Source organism: Microtus pennsylvanicus, chromosome 11 (genome assembly GCF_037038515.1).
Source record: "Microtus pennsylvanicus isolate mMicPen1 chromosome 11, mMicPen1.hap1, whole genome shotgun sequence".
Lineage (NCBI taxonomy): Eukaryota > Metazoa > Chordata > Mammalia > Rodentia > Cricetidae > Microtus > Microtus pennsylvanicus.
In genome coordinates this window covers 22,575,925-22,578,761 of record NC_134589.1, presented here as the reverse complement: position 1 = coordinate 22,578,761, position 2,837 = coordinate 22,575,925, and the positions used below count along the sequence as shown (strand labels likewise).

The 2,837-nt window shown below is 44.2% G+C and overlaps 1 protein-coding gene across 2 annotated transcripts; it reads right to left on the bottom strand.

Annotated features, from left to right (window-relative positions):
- Nucleotides 1-2,002: 2,002 nt before the first annotated feature.
- Nucleotides 2,003-2,614, bottom strand: LOC142831804 (uncharacterized). Of its 2 annotated transcripts, XM_075942208.1 has the most exons (2): nucleotides 2,591-2,614; nucleotides 2,003-2,548 (listed from the first exon to the last, which is right to left on the bottom strand). In XM_075942208.1, exons 1-2 carry the CDS (start codon nucleotides 2,612-2,614, stop codon nucleotides 2,003-2,005), a joined length of 570 nt encoding a protein of 189 aa, XP_075798323.1. The 2 variants fall into 2 exon arrangements, with proteins under 2 accessions (XP_075798323.1, XP_075798322.1); XM_075942207.1 differs by having other exon boundaries at nucleotides 2,003-2,614.
- Nucleotides 2,615-2,837: the final 223 nt, after the last annotated feature.

The window sequence follows — 2,837 nt, the reverse complement described above, 5'->3', positions numbered from 1 at the left end:
TGTGTGTCACTGCGTGTGTGTGGAGGTCAGAAGACAGCTTGTGAGTGTCAGTTATCTCCTTCCTCCCTTCCACTATGTGGGTCCTGAGTTTGGCAGCAAGCACCTTTACCCCTTGAGTCACCTCGATGGTCCATTCATGCGACATTTTCCTTGCCTGGTTTTAAATTTCGTCCCTCAACCCTTTCTGGAGTTATCACTAGTCTGCCTGCCCTCCACCTCTGACTGAGAGTTTCCTCATGTGCTCATGATTTATTTTAGCACAGCGTCATTGATGTGAAGGCCATTGGGGAGCGAGCAGCATAGTCCATTTTCTGCCATATCTCTCCCCATGTTCGCTGATCTCTTGCCTCATTTTACTTCTTTCATTTTAACAACGTAAACAACCTCAGATGCAGCCTCCTCCTCTTCCTCCACCTTCTCTTCTGCCTTGGGACCTGCATAATTCCCTAGTATTTACTGGCTTTTTAACTCACTTTGTTTACAATTTTTTAAAAAAAAATGTTTCCATATTGCACTCTGGAACAGAAGTTTTCCCCATTATATCCTATCTATTTGGTCCTTCCTTTTATTCCTAAGTCTTTATTTTGAAGACTAAATTGTGAGTTTCTTTTGGAAACTATTGGTCTTCATGTGCCTTATTATTCTCAAAGTCAAATGACCCTGTGAGTCTGCCAATCATCTTATGGATTGAAAAGGAAAATTATTGTTAATTAAATAAGGTAGGTCATATGATTCTGAAAAATAGTCCTATAATATGAAAAGTATATTATATGTGCAAAATCAGGTTTCTTTTCTGATTTTGAGCTGATATATAAAATTGTATATATTTATGGGGTACTATGTGATACTTCTCTGTGTGTACATGATACTGCTTAAATCTGAGTTAATATATTTGCATCCTCAAATATATATTATTTCTGACTGGTGAAAATATTCAGTATCCTTTGTTCTAGCCATTTTGAAATATAAACTATTTATCATCTGTGGCAACTCTCCTATGCAACTGAACACTGTAACTATTTCATTTTAAAGTTCTATTTATTTATTTATTCTATCTATATGTGTTTTACTTACTTGTTTGTTAGTATACTATGCGCATGCCTGGTGCCCATGGAGGCCACAAGAGAGTGCCAGATCATCCATTATGAGCTGTCATGTGGATTCTGGGACTCAAACCCAGGGCCTCTGGAAGAGAAGCCAGGCCTCTTAAACACTGAGTCATCTCTCCGGCGCCAGAACAATCTTTTTTATCTAATTGTTTTACACCATGTGAACCAGGTATTCTTCACTTGTGCCTCCCTGTTCTTCCCAGAATCTCAGAGCCTCTTTTCTACTCTCAGCATCTGAGATCTTTTATTTTTTTTAAGGTTCCACATTTGAGTGACACCATGCATGTTTTCTTTCTATATCTGGCTGGTTTCACTTAACATCGTCCAGTTCTAACCATGGTGTCACAAGTTACAAGACTCCACCTGTTTTATGAGTAAGCAGCATTCCATTGTGTAAAAGGCATTTTATTTGCCACTCATCAGTTGATTGACACAGGCTAATTCTGCTCCCTAGCCAATGTGAATAAAGCTGCAATAAATGTGAGACCACGCATACCTCTAACACACTAGCAAGACTAGTTTTCTTCCTGGCCATGGTAACCTTGGAAGGAATAATACTAGAAAGCTAAACTATTAATTCTCTTAAAATAAATGAAAGAAGATACATATATGTCTAATATAAAGCAGTATTTATTGAAGAATAGTCAGCACAGAATGGTGAAATCCAAGAAAGTTGGAGACCTGCAGGATACGTTTAGCTGCACCATGCATCTGAGACACGCATGTAGAGGGAAGATCCTTGAGAAATATGGGCAGTGCTTAATGTAGGATTCTCTTCTGCCACTTTCTTATTGTTGTCAGGACAACAAACATAGGAATTATTTAATACATGGATGAAAAGTTCAGCTCACTGTCATTATGACTGCCTGGGGACCGGTATTCAGATAAGAAATTCAACAAGAGGGGCGACAGCAAGTTGTACTACAGCAAGTGGTCTGGCAGCACACTGGGCGGCAGCAGCTGGACACTCCACAGCTGGGACGGCAGGTGGTCTGGCAGCACACTGGGCGGCTGCAGCTGGACACTCCACAGCTGGGACGGCAGGTGGTCTGGCAACAGACTGGGCGGCTGCAGCTGGACACTCCACAGCTGGGACGGCAGGTGGTCTGGCAGCACACTGGGCGGCTGCAGCTGGACACTCCACAGCTGGGACGGCAGGTGGTCTGGCAGCACACTGGGCGGCAGCAGCTGGACACTCCACAGCTGGGACGGCAGGTGGTCTGGCAGCACACTGGGCGGCAGCAGCTGGACACTCCACAGCTGGGACGGCAGCAGGTGGTCTGGCAACAGACTGGGCGGCAGCAGCTGGACACTCCACAGCTGGGACGGCAGGTGGTCTGGCAGCAGACTGGGCGGCTGCAGCTGGATACTCCACAGCTGGGGCGGCAGCAGGTGGTTTGGCAACAGGTGGTCTGGCAGCAGCTGGGTTGGCAGCAACTCTCCTGGCAGGGACTTTGGTCACAGCCCTGCTCAGAGCAGACAGAGCCACAACATGAGTTGACCATGGTATGAGAAGTGGAGGTTCTGAGAGGTTTTGAAGAGAGGGAGTTTCTCAAGTATGTGAGCCTCCTTATTCCCTGTCCCCTTTTATACCCTGATGCTGTTACCAGGTTAAGGGTCACTTCCTTGTTATTGTTTCTCTTAATACACAAACAGTCACTAAATTAGTTAATTGTGGAAGACTCTATGTAAAAGTTAAATGGAATGCATTCTTTTCTTTCTCAGGGT